The sequence below is a fragment of the Phoenix dactylifera genome, chromosome 5 (genome assembly GCF_051530095.1).
Source record: "Phoenix dactylifera cultivar Ajwa chromosome 5, Ajwa_hap1_PhDact_Kaust_v1.1, whole genome shotgun sequence".
In the NCBI taxonomy this organism is placed as follows: Eukaryota; Viridiplantae; Streptophyta; class Magnoliopsida; order Arecales; family Arecaceae; genus Phoenix; species Phoenix dactylifera.
In genome coordinates, this window is record NC_143194.1 from 12,577,020 (window position 1) to 12,594,242 (window position 17,223).

Consider the following 17,223-nt stretch of genomic DNA (forward strand, 5'->3'; position numbering starts at 1 on the left):
AATTATAAATGATTGAAGAATTCTTCTTGTTTATAAAAAGTTTGAAGTATCAGTCTTGTTGGATACAGAACTGAAAGATAACCTCATTGAAGAAGTATAAAGTTAATACATCATATTTTTTTTTTTGGTCAGCAAATATATGTTGACAAAGTTCTGGGACGGGTTTACTAAACATGAAACTGAAGACCATCCTTCATTTGCATAAGCGTCCCTAACCCCACCCCACCAACAAGAACATGCAGACGAGCATAACCTCTTATACCATATTAACCAATCACTAGGCCAAAGAACTTAAGCTGATAGGGAATGGGTCAATAATGTAGGTCAGGCTTAACATACAAAATTGGTCAAATGCATGAGTAATCTGCCAAGCAAAGGTCTTTTCCAAAACCAAAAAAAAAGTAGTGTCAAGTAAAGGTGGAAGAGAGGAGGGATTAGAAGTGGATGCAGCAAATCTTTCTTTAAAATAAAAGATTCTATGAATGAATTCTTACATAAATGGAAAAATATATGACCAGCACAATTCAAAAGAAACAGAATCTATTTAATCTCATGACTTTGTATAAGAATGGATCTAGGAATTTCTTAAAAAAATGAGCAAAAGGGAAATCGTTAAAACAATACTATAGAGACAAGAAATTGGAAATGAACAAAACATCTTTTGCATTGCAATACTATAAACCTTTTTTTATTTATGACAATTTAACAATATATATTTGACAGACACATACTTTTTTTCAATTTTTCAAGAAGGTACAACACTAGAGAATTATCATACATATTTAAACCAAACTTCCATTGAATATGATACAGAACTGTTCATAATTAAAATGGAGTAGAGCATGTCTCCTTTTTAAGTCAATGCATGAAGCAAACTTCTTGTTGATATTCACTAGGTTCACAACCTGGGTCCTGGACCCCTTCATTTAGAAATGAATATCTATATATAAAGCAAACTCCTCTAAGCAATCGTCAAACATTCAACAATTAACATCTCAAGTGACAAACTCTCCTCCCAAATCCCAAGTCACGAATCCCCCATCTCAACCAGTTCCCTCTCTTCTCTCATTAACCCTAGTAGATGCCAAAATCTAGTAAAACCTAAGCCCTTTTTAGAATTAATGGTGATCCTCTTGCATGAACCACTTAACTTCTTTCAATGGACCTATGAGGATTTATACATTTTGCAGTTAATCCTTAAACTTTATATTTATTTGGTTATGGATCAAACTACCATGCTTCACATTTTCTAGGGAACTATGTGGATTAATATATTTTGCATCAAAACTTTAACCAAAACCTTGACTTTAACTATATATATTTATATGGTTATGGATCAAACTAGTATGCCTCACAACTTGGGGCATTCAAAGCTCTATAACCTCCCCTATATTATATAATTTGAGATTTTCTTTGGTTGGTATCCTACAAGATATCCATGTTGTGAAGCTGAAGTATTCATTTTCACTACTTTCTTCGTTGGAGCTTCCTTACGAAGGCATATCCACCAACCAAGGTTCGCCGTACCGGTACCCAACCCATACCAGTGCCACACTAGCATAGTGTCAGTATAGAACGAAGTTTTTTTGGCATACCGAGAGTCGATACGCCCCCGATACCGGTACCGAACCGGTATGGTATATCCGGTACCGTCCGGTATGGTACGGCATACCATACCATCAACATTAAGAAGATCAAGATTAGGCCTTGCAATGACACTATAAGGTGCCCATCACTGCCACTTCAAGATTTTATATTTTATCAATTAGACCTTTACTAGGATCTTCTTCTTAAAGGCCTTAAAAAGTAGCATGGTATGCAAGCAAATTAAATACTTCATGCAGACTCAATTATATGCAGGCACAAAGGCTACTGCCAAGGCAGATGAGTTAGATAAGGGAGGAAAAATGGGTGGAGAAGGCTAAAGGAGATCAAGGAAGAAGAGGCAATAGAGGAACAGGAAGAGGGTAAAGGGGAAGGAGAATAAAGAGGAAAAGAAACACAGGAGGTAAAAGGAAGTGGGAGAAGAGAGGAAGAGGAGGCAACTGAGCAAGAGGAAGGAGGGGAAGGAGACTGAAAAGGCGAAGAAGCAGAGTTAAGAGGAAGGAAGAGGAGAAGATCAAATATCACCCAAGTCACAACTTTACCCGCCCCACATATCACTGGAGCTGCAAATGTGGTCCACCAGGGCCTATATAGCTTCCTAGGTGACCAACATGTAGCATTGCAACATATGCAGGGCAACCAGAGGCCTGGACATGCTTATGTGGCTGCATATGCAGACACAGACAACTTTCTATAATAATGCTTCTGTCATCAAGGATGTTGCGAGCGAGCACAAATTGTTGGAAGCGACCAATCTAAACATTTGTACATGGGATTTATTATGTACAGTTCTATAATTTTTTGATGATCTTGCATAAATCTAAAAGCATTCCAAATAGGTTGCTTGTGGCCCACACCATAAGTCAAATCTGACATCAGGAAAGTTTCTATATAGCATAAGTGAGTTCTATTTTGACAGGCAGTAAAAGTTTATGTCAATGTTTTTGGAAGTAATAGGGTTATCATCATAAGTTCACTGGGAGTCCTAGTGTCAGAAAGCAAAATTTCTGGTCTAGTTTAGTATCATTAAATATGGGCAATTGCACAGTGACAGGATTAGATGGAGTTATGAAATATTTCAATTTAATATTCTTTCTTTGCATTAAAACATAGGTATTCTAAAGGAAAATGGGTCGGCACATTGCAGAACTAATGCAAATGAACTGTTACTAGAAAATAAAAAAGAAAAAGGAAGAGCGCTAACAACAGGTGGTATAAAATAATAAAAAAGGACATTTTACCAAGAACACGAACAGTAGTGCTGGATGCCTCTTGTATTGACTTTATGGTTGCTCCTTGTTTTCCAATCAGGCTACCTGCTTGTGTGGCTGCAACAAGTAGTCGTGTTGACACCATGTTGCCAGCATTTTGGGAAGCATGAGTAGATTCCCCATCTAAACCATCTATTGTGCGTTTATGAACCCTTAGCAGCCCATCCATTGCAGGAGAAATTGATGCATCTGGCTCTTCTTTTGCTGAAATCATTACCTTTAACAAGTAAACAGCAAAAAATCAGCTTCAAAAAACAAACAAATAATAATTCCAAAAATTTAGGTGTAAGTGTTCAACACCGTATACGTGTGTTTGTCACAAAAAAATCGTGGATTATTGGTCTAATGGTTTGCATGTCCTTGTTAACAAAATAATAATTAATGAAACAATAACATGGCCTCACATATCATAAGGAGATAAAACACATACAGCTAGGAATTACAAGGAAAATCATGCAAATTTTTCAAAATCAACCACTAATACATTAATTGGGAGCACATATGAAGATGTAAAAGTGTTTAGGAGGCCAAAATCAATCACAGAGATCATGAATAAAAAATAACAACTTTCAACACCAAGTTGAATGTAACCATTGATGAAGTCATGCGTGAATCAGTTTAAACATGCTACAGAAGAGCTGCAGAATCAGTTGGCCCAATCCAGCCCTTATACACTAGCAACTTAGGACAATACAAACATTGAAAATAAATCATGCTTTCATGATAGTGCCATGATATACATATAATCATTTGCAAACTAAAAAAAATTGTACAAAGAGAATCATGACATAACATAACAACATGCTCAGGATATGGAAGAGAATGGATATTTCAATTAAACTGCGTACCATATTGGGGTAAAAAACAGATGTGATTCAAGTGAAATGAAGCAGTAAGCAGGCAGGGATATTAATTCTTTCAAAGAAACAAAAAAGGGGAGAAACTCCTAAGCAGCAGCAACCTGAAGTAGAAACAGATTGTCCCTCATTCAAAGACAAAATGTACGGACGACTCTGGAGCCTGTCAAAACTGAGTCCCTACCAACTGGCTTTCTTGGATTTCAAGACAGGCCATTCTCATTAACAAAGCTAGAAAATTAGCATCAATACAAAGGAGACATCATGATACAGCTAAATCATAAAAATGTTCTCAAAATTTAACAGACCATTGCTCAGTTCATGAAGCTGGCCTTAGATGAGGTAAAGCATATTGGTTACGCCAAATTCAAGTAACTTATAGGTATGAATTGACTTTTTTAATCAGATTATGGACAATAAATGAGCTTTTTTAAGGATCAAAAGGACAAAACAAGATATCCTACAGAAAAGGGTTAGAAGAAAGGGGAAGAGAAAGGGCAGAAAATGCAAAATCAACAATCTAATAATGCCCCGCTACAATCCCTTTACAAATTTCTAGATAACATCAACACAAAAATCCTGGGGAAAACCAAAGACCCAGGATACTTCATCCAATCAGCATACTGATTACCCACCGTTGAGGAGGATAAGAGAAATAAATCAACCCAAAAACATTATGCACTCCAAGGCAACAGAAAGTGACAGCACATATCAAATTTTGATCATTCAAAGATCAGATTAGCAGCCAAGCAAACTAGCCAGTTTCTAGGTTACAAAAGATCGTAGAAAATCAACAAAGAAGCTAAGAAGAGCACCTATTAAACAAATCTGCAGCCAGTTTTGACATAGATGAACAACAGAAATCCTTTACTCTTACCTGAAGTAATTCATTTCAAAACCATATGCACCACATTCTGACAGCAAGCTTCTGTAACAGAATCAAGATTTCTTTAAAGATATGAATTTTCCTTTTCATAGAAACCAAGCTTCCCCAAGAAGGATAATCACCAGAAGGACTAACCATACGAAATGATTAATCCAAACATCCTAAATAAGCTTCAAGTAATGCCACACAACACAAAGACGTTTAGGAGTTCAAAAGAGAACTTGATGCTGGAACTTCAAAAGAATTGCAAAGCAAGTTCAGTCCATTAAATGAAATTTTTTCTTCATTATTCTCTATAGGAAAGGCCCTAAAATCTTTCTTTGAATGTTTTGCTGCTGAAAATGATTCTTTAATATAATTTAGAAAGAAATTGATAAAAAGGTAGCTTAGTGAACACAGATCTACCAAATGATGGATCTGCTTTGTTCCAACCAGTTAAATTCACCCTCATAACAAGATTCCAGACTAACACACTAGTCTACCAAAACAAAAGAGAAGCCCAAGATAGTTAATAACAAGTCCTCCCCCATAGAACAAACCCATCCAGCAAATATTTCTAGGCACTCAACCACTTACTTACAAACCCAATAAAGCTTTACCAACTCCATATTTTGCCCAGTTAACTATCAAACAAGAAAGTATAACTTTAAAGTTTAAACTAACCATCTTGATTGCTAATTTGCATGCAAATTATCAGACTATCATTGACAACAAATTTTAAATCCACTAATAAGGGTGTCATCCTAATTCTTTGAAAATGCTAGCTAGAACTTGCCCCTGATGCAGTCTGCCTTTCTGCTAGTGTACTTGAAGGAGGAGGAGAAGAAGAAGAAAAAGAAAGAGGAGGAGGAGGAGGAGGAGGAGGAGGAGAAGAAGGAGGAGGAGGAGGAGAAGGAGGAGGAGAAGAAGAAGAAAAAGAAGAGGAAACATAGAACAAGGTTATGAATAAAGAGTGTTTATAAATTATAGTGAAAGTTTTTACACAATCAATGTCATGATTCAATGGCAATTGGGGAAGGGAAAATGTCAGATATTCATGTAACTCATCACAGACAATCATGTGGCAAGAATATAATGTTTAATCCCAAGAATCCTGCCTGAAACAAATTCCTCTTAAATTGTAATGGCACAATAGCATCCAACATGTGTCATTGTTAATAAATGTTTGCGGTACCGATTAGTGTCGTACCAGTCGGTACCAAACCACACCGGGCATACCGTACCTACCCATACCAAACTGACATACAGTCTCGTACAGTATCGATACTGGGTACACCTCGCCGTCTTGTTTCGTACAGTATGCTAACACTATAATTTGATGGTACCGAGACAGCAAACTTTTTTTATTAATCCACATTTCTATTTACCCTATATTCTAATAGATGCTCGCTTGGACCAACTGGTCACAAGCTTAGTAAGCCCTCAAACCCCCAACTAAGTTTTAACCACTTAAGTAACTCGTACAAACAGGCCAGCCACCCTGCTTAGGATCCAACCAACTAGAAAGCCCATACATGTGGGTTTGCCACAGTAGTGCATGTGCAACAACTCATCCACCTGCCTAAGTCTAGAATATTCTATGAGCAGTCACGTGTAATGTGAAGCAAGACAGTTTTTCATTGGTACACCTTAATTACAACTTAAAAGTTCAATAATTCTTGATTTATTTATTATGAACAGTGGTTAATCACTCATAATTTGATAAAATTGCAGGTTGTGTTAAATTACATGAATTGTAATCTTTTTTTGGGATGATCCAGATATATTAGCACATAATTTATAGGAATAACTTGTGAATTTACTTGCCAGTGGGCTTGTGTTAATGAAATAAGTGAACTGAGTGATGCCCCAATATCCCTCATGTTTTGAGAAGGTTTGGATTTCAAGTCTTAGATGGTGCATCCCCTAGTGTCTGGATCTACTTTATTGATTTCAGTTGGATCTTCCCGCTCCTTTTCACTCAAAAAGGCATTAAATTAAAATAGGTCATCAAACCATAACTGTCTTTCAATTTACCTGTTCCATTTTGTTTTGTTTTCTTCGAATTTTTCTAGTTATTTTTCAAATATCTGTCTAGGCATCTGGATAAGCAAGATCAGTACCCAAAGTATATCACAGCCTCCCTTAAAATACAGTCAAATTGTAACAGAATTCCATACACAAAAAGATGTATTTCAAGAACTTCAATCCACTCATTCATACCCATCCTCTATGATGGAAGAAAGTAACTGAATTTAATAGAGAAGGCACTTCACTTCCAAAAAACATAAGATTGCATGGAAATACTTTATGATAGTTAGAAAATACTCTTACCTGAACTCTATACAGCCATATAGCAATAATATAGCAAAAAGTCTATCAAATTCCTAACCCTTTCCTTATAGCAAGAGTACAGTACAGGCAACTATTAAGATGATGACTAAGCATAGAATTAGCATAGGTAGCAAAAAGACAATAAGCGAATATACCATCAAGTTCCAATTTACAAAAAGAAGAAAAGAAAGAAACACAAACCACCTGCATCTCTTGCTATAATAGCAAGGAAAACCTGTGCATTAATCACTCATCCTTCCAAGTATTACCATCCATGTATCTTAGCATTCTCATCTACAATAAATTCAACTTTTGAGTATGTACTTTTATAATTGCTGAAAATATCAAGCCATGAGACATAAGTAATCTGACTGCTATCATCTGGAATTTACTTCTGAGTCTTCCAGTCTGTCTTCAATACACAACACCTCAATAATGCTTTTCCGCTCCATTCACACTAATTAAGCCTATCATAATTCCATAGTATATATATTGAAGATGGGTAACTCTAGGAGTTCTTCATGTTCCAAAACCTTGAAGAGCTTTTACCTTCTTTTGGTTTCCAGTCAAACCTAGATTATTATGTCGATTCAACAAATGTTACAATGTTTACTTTCTAATTTTTTCCCTCCACAACACAGCTTAGAATTGAATCCTATAATAGCCTGATTGTCCTACCCCGACACTCAATATGGTATCCCATCCCGGTGTCCCATGAGATGTCCCACCAGGATTTAAGACAGAGAGGAGAGGCTAAATCTCTTTTGAGTAAACAGACCAACATTGCGACATATTAGCGGCCATGTCAACACATAAAGTGAGCAAAGCTATACATATGCATGGTATAGCATTAAGTTAAAGCATTTACCCAGGCATATTAATGAGCTTCATCGGAAAAGTTATCTCTTTAACAAGGCTATGAACATTATATTATGCTCCCCACCTAAATTATAAAATTTGTCTTCGATATTTCCCAAAAAATGCCCATCAAACTTTTGCATGAACATGTTCAGAAAATTTTCCCCTCAAAACACATTCAGTTTAGGTCTGAAAGAAAAATCCAATGCAACCATCTCTTTCTTAAATATTTTTTGCTTTAGATCCAAAAATACGAATTAAAATTTTAAATAAAAGTTGTTATTTACAATTTCCTAAATGAGATTCTCTTAGTTCAAACATGCTGAAAGTATTCAGCATTGGCAACTAAATCAATATGGTGAAGCATATTTTTTCTATATTTGTCAAAAATACTAAGCGCCTTAGCATATAACCCAATAATACCTCTTTTATGTTTTCATACATTAAAGCAAAATCAGCAAAACCATCCCGAACTGGGTAGTTCCAGCCGTACCGGCGGCTCATTGGTACGATTTCGGCAATGAAAACGAGACTCATTACCAAAGCTAAAGAAGGAGAAGGAGAAGGAGAAGGAAAGAGAGCGAGCGGGAGAGGGAGGGAGAGGAAAGGGCAGCGGACGCCAGCGGAGGACCGGCACATGCCGCAGGGGGCCAGCAGATGCTGCAGGGGGCCGGCAGAGGCCGTAATAAGCGAGGCCACAGCCGATTCTCCTGTTTCGAGCAAAACAGGGGTCCGGCTGCGGCTAAAAAATTTTGTAATTTTTAAGTGAAATCAGCAACTCGCAAATTTTTTAGCCACGACTAGTTCCCCTATTTCGAACGAAACAGGAAACTGGCCGCAGCCTCCGCCGGCCTCTCTCCCCCTTCTCTCTCTCTTCCTCTCTCCCAACGGTACAGTTGACTCTATCGGTACAGGCCCGGCACAGTATGTACAGACTCGTCCCGCCAAGAAACCGATGCAGTGGCCGGTACCAGTTCCTCCAACCTTGCATTAAAGTATGTAGAATCATGTGAAAAGAGCATAAAAGAAGGAAACATAGTTCCTCAACGTCGAATTGGACTGCAACCTTAAATTATCAATTCTTACAAATTTACTCATTAAAAATCAACCATCGGATACATGAGTGATGCACAAGTTCATCTTTTTTTCCTAGTCACAAACTTACGTCCCAATAGATTGTATCTTATCCAGTTAATTGCATTACATACAGAATTAGCAGAACTTTCGGAAAAAAACATCCAAGTTTCCAATTTGAAGATAATTTAAGCTTTAAGATTCAATGTTTCTCTTAAAGCTATTTCTGTACAATATATTTGCTTACCACTTAATTGTTGGAGGAATTGTCTAAGAAAGAAATACATGTAAAACACAAGGCTGTTCATATAGTTACAAGCAAGGAAAGCCGTACCGGCCCGTACCGGCCGGTACGGGCCGGTACGTACCGGTCCGGTCCTTGACCGGTACCGGAAACAAATGAAAACCGGTATTTTCCGGTTTTCATCTGCGAACCGGCCGGTACGAAGCCGGTACCGGCTGGTACCGGCCTCGTACCGGTGCGAACCGGCCGGTTCGCACCGGTCGTTTCAAAAACCACGCGTCGCGCGTGGTTTTAAGGAAGAAGTGGCCCACGGGCCACTTCTTTCACAAAAAAAAAAAAACCGGTTTTTTTTTTTTGGGAACCACAGCGCCACGCACTGTGGTTTTTAAAACCACCGCGTGGCGCATGCGCGTGGTTTTAAGGAAGAAGTGGCCCACGGGCCACTTCTTTCAAATAAAAAAAAAAAGTTGTGGCCTGTCGGCCACTTCTTTTCTGATACTTTTGTTTTAAAAAAAGAAGTGGCTCTCGGCCACTTATTTTTTTGAGTTGACAGCACGAAAGAAGTGGCCTCTCGGCCACTTCTTTCCTCGCTCGTTCGGTTTTATAACCGAACAAGAGGCTCTGTTAATAACTCCAGAATAACTAAAATCCAGGAATGAGCCTCTGAAGAGTAATCAGAGACGGAAAGATTTGAGAGATAGCCTATAAATTGAGGAAGAGGTCCTGCCCAAAAAATCCAGCGGAGACTATTTAAGGTTCGGTTTTTTGTCCTATGTTATTTCATTAATTTTGTTAATAATTTATTTAAAAAAATAGTTTATAAATTACTTAAATAATAAGATAATGCAAAAATTTACTTTATTAGCTTAATTTTTTGATAAGTTGTCCTTTTATGATAGAAATGGAGCCATCAAGAAAAGCGAACCCTGCAAAGCGTGATATTGGCTGGTCTTATGGGCGAAGACTTGGAAGTGAGGGGCAACGACACCAGTTTCAATGCAAGTTTTGCGACAAGATTTTCAAGGAAGGAGGGGTAACCAGGTTGAAGCAACACTTAGCCGAAAATTCCGGTGAGGTTGCTACGTGCCCAAATTGTCCTAGCGAGATTCGTGTGCTGATGAGGCAGAATCTCGCTGAGGCCAAAGAAGCGAAGGAGATGGCTTCCAAGAAGAGGGCAGAGGTCGATCGCCAAGCGGTAGAGCCACCTTCTTATCACTCTAGGGAGCCAGAAGAAGTCGAGGATCTAGATGAGGAGGCAGATATTCAGGCAGCCATGCATGCAAGCCTGGATGATCAGTGGCAGCAGAAGGAGGTGGCCAGGCATAGGGCTTAATTTGGGCCCTCTGCATACGAGTCGGGCAGCGGTTCTGGGAGCACTAGACAAGATCCAGAGTTCTTGAGGACAACTTCAGTCAGGGAGGGCGTCGGCAAAGAACGTGGCCGGATTTCATCTATGTTGGGTAGTTTTGGTAGCCGAAAGAAGTCATTTAGAGGAATTCCACAAGGAGCGACAATTCATGATGTAGATCCACATGCTCTCCCCAGTAGAGATTCAAGGCAGCAGAGGGTAGACAAAATATGGATGAAGGATAAGAAGAAAACTATGTGGCGAGCTATTGGATCCTGGTTTCACTTCAGCCACATCCCAGCGAATGTGGCAGACAATACATACTACAGGTCTGCCATTGCCGTCATACAAGCTGCCGGTCCCGGTGTAGCTCCTCCAGGCCCGAAGGACATATACGGTGAGCTTCTTGACAACAATAAGGAGGAGCTGGAGAATTGGATTGACTCCTACAAAAGCAAGTGGCCCATATATGGACTAACCATCATGTGCGATGGTTGGACCGGTCCGACCAGGCAGAGCATCATCAACTTCCTGACATACTGTGATGCTAAGACCTTCCACAAGTCGATTGATGCTTCGGCTTATGTGCACAACACCTCGTACATGCTGAAACTTATGGAGGATGTGATTGATCTGGTAGGAGAGGAGAATGTCGTACAAGTCGTCACTGATAATGGGCCGCAATATAAAGCTGCCGGGCAGGTCTTGATGGAGCGGCGGCCCCATATTTTTGGACCCCATGTGCTGCACATTGTATCGATCTTATGTTAATGGACATTGGAAAGATCCGTAGGGTGCAACAAACGGTGGAGACAGCCCAACGCATTACCAGATATATTATAACCATAACTGGATCCTTTCATTGATGAGAAAGTATGCAGGGGAAGAGATTCTGAGACCAGGAGTCACACGGTTTGCTACCAACTTCATCGCACTTGATAGCATACTCGAGAAGAAAGGAGCCCTACATCAGATGTTTGCCAATTCCGAGTGGTATGATAGTAGATATTCTTATGCCGGCACTGAAGGAAGCAAGATAGAAGACTTGGTGACGAGACAGCCATTCTAGCAGCAGACTACTACAATAGTCAAAGCTATCAAACCATTATATGAAGTGCTACGGGCCGTAGATAGCGAGATCTACTCCAAGATGGAATTTTTGTATCACATGATGGTCAAGGCAAAGGATCAGATTATGGAGGCAGATCCAGCACATGGCCGGTCATACATCAACATCATTGAGCAACGGTGGGGAGCGCAAATGGGTACGGAATTACATCTAGCAGGTAAGCTAAGATATAATTAAAGTGACAATTATAGTGATGGATATAATTATATAATTATGCTAAGATAGTCTCGTATATGTGCAGCATACTACCTAAACCCCCGGTTTCAGTACAGCATAGATGGAATTAATATGGATGAAACACTTCTGGATGCTTTGCGTAATGTGATTTACAAGATGGAGGCAGATCCAGAAAAAGCGGCCCTATGTCTTGAAGAGGTAATTATGATTTAGTAATTACCAGCATGTGTAAGTATATCGGCATCTTCAATTATTAACATGGTTTTCTTATGCTTATTTTTCACAGAGCAAATTATTTAGAGAGGGTGGCTACAGTTTTGACCAACGAGCGGCTGTCGTCAGCAAACACAATATGAATCCAGGTACGTGACACATCAGGAAAACATTCACCTGGTGTTAGTTACTATTATGGAACTATCATATATGTAATTTTCATAAATATTTTTGCAGCTGAATAGTGGGTGCATTTTGGCGGATCCGCGAAAAATCTAAAGCGGATAGCTATCCGGATCCTCTCCCAAACAGTCTCCTCTAGTGGATGTGAGCGCAATTGGTCCACCTTCGCCCTTATCCATAGCAAACAAAGAAACCGTTTGACGCAAAAGCGCCTCAACGACCTTGTTTATGTGCATTACAATTTGCGGTTGAGGCTAAAGTGCATCCAGGAGGAAGTGGAGCTCAAGTATACAGATCCGATTTACGGGTCCTTCACCGCTGATGACGATGATCCACTACTCGGCTGGCTTGTAGGCCAGCAGCAGAAGCCCGAACTTGACGAGCTAGGATCGCCTCCATGACCAGCTACCTTCATAGCCACCGAAGCTGGGGTCGATCCAGAGCAATGGGCTGAGCGCAATATTCCACGCACTCCCAGAGCTGATCAGCCGCAGGCATAGGGGAGCCAGACAGAGAGGGCCAGGAAAGAAAAACAAAGAATCCCAATGGAGAGTGTCGAGGAAAAGACTTGGACTAGCAGCGATGAAGGTTCTGGTGGTGATGGATCTTCTAGCCATGGAGGGAGCGGAGGACAGTATGGTACTCATAAGACACAGCCGGAGGGTGGTCTTTATTTCACCGGTGAGTCCCAATTTATGGGTGCTACACAGGATACGGACCACGGTCGACTACCTGATAGATTTCGTGAGGATATCATTGGATATAGAAGACGGGCTCCTCGATATCGTTTAGGAAGACAGGATACGACTGCAGATCCGACAACATACGGATACGGATTCTATTATCCACAGCCTCAGCCTCACGAATATGGATATGGTGCATTGAATTTTGCTTCCGCCATATTTGGATGGGCCCCTACACAATCAGAGGACACCTCTCAGAGCCAGAGCGTGAGCGAGAGATCCGACAGGTCTTATAATCTGGCGCGCGTTCCTTCTGATTGGGTTGATTTGCCTCCTCCTGATTATACTTATGATCCAGATATCTACGAGAGCCATCGGCACTGTCCCGATTTTAGATATCCTAGAGTACTTTAAATGTATGTAAATGATTGTATCTTAATTTGAAGATATTTTATGTGTATGATTTTATCATTTAGAACGGGAGGAAAACATAACATGCAATCATGCATCATATATGTTTCAAATTTCAACCCTAAATTTAAATATAAAAACATCAAAAAACATCAAAAATCATGAAAAAAGCAATAAAAAAACATCAATTTTTACTTAATTTAAGATCCAACAAAGACAACATTTTTAAAAAAAAATGTCTGGCTCTGCGAACCGGCCGGTACGGTACCGGTACGGTACCGGTCCGGACCGGTACCGTACCGGTCCGGCCACCGGTACGCCGACCCGGACCGGTACCGTACCGGTCCGGCCACCGGTACGCCGCCCCGGACCGGTACGGCGAACCTTGGTTACAAGTATAATTCATGCTTTTGCTTCCTCTTCGATGATGCATCTCCAAAATTTTACGAGAATGTTATGTTTTATTGCTAGAACCTTATGTATAATTTGAAATGTTTTATTGCTAGAACCTTATGTATAATTTGAAATGTTTAAATATTCATTTATTCCATGTATATCATATGTAGGTAGCAATCTTATCTCAAAACATCTAATATGCAACAATGCAGTGTCATAGGCAAGCAAGTTTCTTATTTTCCACTTCATTCACCCCCCCTTTTTATGAAGCATATGTTCAATAATTAATAGAGCCAAAATGTTTTACAGGTGTGCAGACAATGCTTTTATTATGTGTAATTTCTTAAATAATCTTTGTTTGACATCTATGTCCAAGTTAACATACCCATGTAACATTTAAACATCATGTCCTCCATCGGTATGAGTGCAGTATTTACTATTTTCAGACATAAGCCCTCTTTTTTTTGATCAGGGATGGATATATAGACCACATCTGCTGTTATTAGCATAATACAGAAAAGTTTTGAAAAACAAGGTCATCAAGTAATCTCCTACATGTGAAGTTTCTATAAGTTTGTGTAGTGTTAATTAGTCAACCGAGTTTTGTTACCAGAGAAAATGCGAAGCCTCTTGGATAGGATATTCACGCGATATATATCACAAGACCAAAATATAAAGCAATACATTGCTTAATACTTGCAATCTGGATCTTTGTTTTTCTATTTTAATCCTTCTAGAATATTTAATTTGCAATCTTATATCTGCAGAAAAACTGCACAGATTTATTGCAATTACTGTGATGAAAGTTGCTAAATTTGAAATCTTACATGGAATGTTTAAGGTGACACTATTTTTCCTCCTACATTAAGATCACCAAGTTGTTGTATGAGCATTTTTCCCTCTTTCATATTGTTACAAAACTTTAATTTGTAAGAAAATTGCAAAAACTTAAAAACATGGATTTTTACATGAAAGCAAGGTTCGCTGTACCGGTCGGTACCGTACCCGTACCGATGAGTACCGGTATCGGTACACCAATGTCGGTACGGTCGGTACCGAGCGTACGGTACCGTACCGACACTCGGTACACCTATACTAATGCGGCACCGGTACGGGGTTCGGTACCGGTATGGCGAACCTTGCATGAAAGTTTAATAGAACTGGCACTAAATCAAATCCAAGTGGCACTTCTGAATTTTAAATTAGTGTCATTCCTTAATTTACATTGCCAGCAAAATTTTTATAAAACAATTAAAGGTAAATGAGACATGAGCAGTCATATTTAACAAATTGAGCTGTGTCTTCTACGTAGCAACAGGATCATGTCTCTATAAGGGTATATCATTGCAGATGAAAAACTATTTCATCATTTTCTTAATGTTAAAATAAGAATCTCCAAGATGAAACATTGATGATCTTCTTTTACAATTTCTACCCTTAACCAAGAAGGCTCGGTGAAGAAATATGAACAAGACAATTGACCCATTAGGATAACTATCTCTATCAAACAACTTACAGCTCTTTCTGGTATGCCTGATGGAGCATCTAGAATCTTAATACGAGCTTTTGATTCTTCACACATTTTCTTGATAGATTCTCCTTTACGGCCAATGATACCACCAACCTTGTGGGATGGAATCAATATTCGGAAAACACTTTCTCCGGGCCAACCAGGCCATTTTTTCTCTCCACTGCCAACAGTGCTATCTTCATCACGTCCTTGTTTCTGGTTGTGTGAGTTCTCAGTCGGTTCCATCACTTCATTTTCAGTAAAATTTTCCGCAGGTGCATCCATGATCTCTGGCACTGAAAGAATAGTTTGTTTTTAAGCAAATTGTAAAAATAATAAATAGCAACTCAAAAAACAGACCAACAGTTCAAGTAGTCAAAGTATGAAATGAAAATAACAATAAACATCACCTGCTAGAAGTGGCAAAAGACAAGGCAGACAAAGCAGTTTTGTATACTAAAATACTGAAAAGATTCATCATTCTCAAGAGGATCCTTCATGATTGATCATCCCGAACAATCTTTTGAAGATGTAGATATGTCTTCAGCAAGCTTATTTATTCATTTTTTTTCAGAAATATGTTTCATTGATATGATAGAATATAGAGTTAAATAAATTGGATCCGTGTTGAGCCTTCCCCGGATAAATACTTACCTATCCATATATAGATGATGATTGTATGCACTATGACATAATTGAGCCAATGACTATTCATGATTCCATATTGAATCAATTCCATACCAGTTGAAATAAAATTAGAGAAATCCTTACTGCCGGTTTGAAATAAAATTAGAGGAATCCTTACACAACCATAAATGGCTAGCTATGTGTCTGTTAATTTAATTATAACTAAAAAGCCATGAGACTGGTACAGATTAATTTTGGAAGTCCACCTTTCTTCAGAGCTGAAAATATCCTAAACAAGAGACTAAGCAAGTGGAATTGCCAGAGGCAGTCATGCACTCTCTCAACTCGTCAAAACACAAATATTAGAAATGCATAGACAATCCTCAAGGAACATGCCCTAAGACCTCTTCACAATCCATACAATTCTATGCCACTCATATATGTCATGCCTGGGTTTACCATAGAGGATCCATGGACCAAGGCCACTTAATTCTGAGCCATAATAACCAAGGTTCTGATAACATCTCAGTCCTAAGAACTATTCGAATGTTATGTAATGTCGAGATGGATTTCTCAAGAAGTATGTTTGTTCCAATATCTAAGAAATTTCACTAAAAATATCTCGGGGTGCAATGCATACATTACATGTATGATAAGATATATGCATACTAAATAGGGGGTGTTTGGTATGAGGCAATCATCCCAAGATCAAGGATGATATGGGTTGAGATGATGAGATCACCGTGTTTGGTTGCACCACGGTGATGCTACATGACAGTGATCCCAAATCACCCCCACCCCTCATATCACTGCTCAACCCAGTGATGGGATGCTCATCCTTGAGATCGGAAATCAAAGATCATCCATGGGCAGTAATCTTGGGCTGAAAGTTCAAGATAAAGTTGCCCCTTAGTCCAGTGAAAAAAAATGGTATACCAATATACCATTCATATATTATATCAATATTATATATGTGATTTTATATATTGATATTATATATATGATATTTATGAAATATTATATTGTAATATATTATAAATCATATTATTGACATATTATTATTCAATGATAATTTTCAATTATAGTAGAAATATATTATTGTACTTTATATTTATATAATAAAAGTATGAATATATTACCTTTATTTGCCTTATTTCCTAATCAAAATAATTATTAGTATTAAAAATAATATATTATAAGTATAAATTAAAATATTAATTCTATAATAACAATTAATATATCTCTATAAGACTAATAAATATATTTTTATGGAATATATTAATAATTAATATATAAATATATATATATATATATTAATATTTTATTATAATATATTTTATATGATTAATAAATATATTTTTATGAAATATATTAGGGGTATTTTTGGTATTATAATGGTAAATGATCTTGGATTTCTAAAAAAACCAAATAAGTTACT

General features: G+C 38.3%; 1 protein-coding gene across 5 annotated transcripts in view; it reads right to left on the reverse strand.

Annotated features, from left to right (window-relative positions):
* Positions 1-17,223, reverse strand: part of LOC103695676 (flowering locus K homology domain) — a 31,547-nt gene that overhangs the window by 4,753 nt on the left and 9,571 nt on the right. For 4 of the 5 annotated variants that reach the window (XM_008777056.6, XM_008777054.6, XM_088721656.2 and 1 more), the window contains 2 exons: positions 15,165-15,454; positions 2,847-3,093 (listed from right to left, as the gene is read on the reverse strand). In XM_008777056.6, coding sequence (XP_008775278.1) covers positions 2,847-3,093; positions 15,165-15,443 — 526 coding nt within the window. In that variant the 5' untranslated portion in view covers positions 15,444-15,454. The remainder of the gene's footprint in view (positions 1-2,846; positions 3,094-15,164; positions 15,455-17,223) is intronic. The other variant, XM_088721658.2, reaches the window with a different exon arrangement.